Here is a 624-nt window from a genome sequence, read left to right as displayed (position 1 = left end):
AGAGAGAGAGAGAGAGAGAGAGAGAGAGAGAAACAGTAGAGTCTGGATCGACATGATCTGATTCCTTTTTTGCTTCCAAATTCCGCATCTTGTGTTCCGTGTTCAGGCACTGCTGAGGCGAATGCAGGCGGGAGGACAGATCGTGAGTGGGTATTGTTTGCATAGAAAGGTCATCATGATTTCGTTTGCTTACGCATTTCAAACTTTTTTTTCGGAAACATTGTCAGACAAAACAGCATGGTAATATTAGCTATCAATTATATTTGTTTTTTGTATGCATTACTCGGTCATAGCAAGGGAACGGCAATTCATAAGCGTTCTCTGTTTTTTGTTAAACAATCATTTATTCCTCATAATTGAATGCGAAGAACAGGGAATTCTAAAATAATGCAGTGTTTATTGTCCAAAGGTCTCCTGACAGACGGCATTTTGTGATAGAGAAATGAAATTACTTTTGTGCTCTGTGAATTAGGCGATTTTTCTCTTCCTTATAATGATATTCCTTGATGCTTTGACTTCATGTGCATGCAGTGGAGAGCAAGCAATCTTTTAGGTAGGATGCTCTAATGCCGCCTCGTCTGTTTTCTCTGCTTCCTAGTCATCTTCATCGTCTGCAAAAACAAA

The 624-nt window shown here is 39.4% G+C and overlaps 1 protein-coding gene across 1 annotated transcript in view; it reads right to left on the bottom strand.

The window, feature by feature from the left end:
* Positions 1 to 320: 320 nt before the first annotated feature.
* Positions 321 to 624, bottom strand: part of LOC119589905 (low-density lipoprotein receptor-related protein 8-like) — a 1,802-nt gene continuing 1,498 nt past the window's right edge. Inside the window, exon 6 of the mRNA XM_037938548.1 lies at positions 321 to 611. Within this exon, the coding sequence (XP_037794476.1) occupies positions 595 to 611 (17 nt within the window). The 3' untranslated portion in view covers positions 321 to 594. The remainder of the gene's footprint in view (positions 612 to 624) is intronic.

Source organism: Penaeus monodon, chromosome 26 (genome assembly GCF_015228065.2).
Source record: "Penaeus monodon isolate SGIC_2016 chromosome 26, NSTDA_Pmon_1, whole genome shotgun sequence".
NCBI lineage: Eukaryota > Metazoa > Arthropoda > Malacostraca > Decapoda > Penaeidae > Penaeus > Penaeus monodon.
Note: the sequence above shows the minus strand (reverse complement) of the source record. Positions and strands in the feature narration are given on the sequence as shown.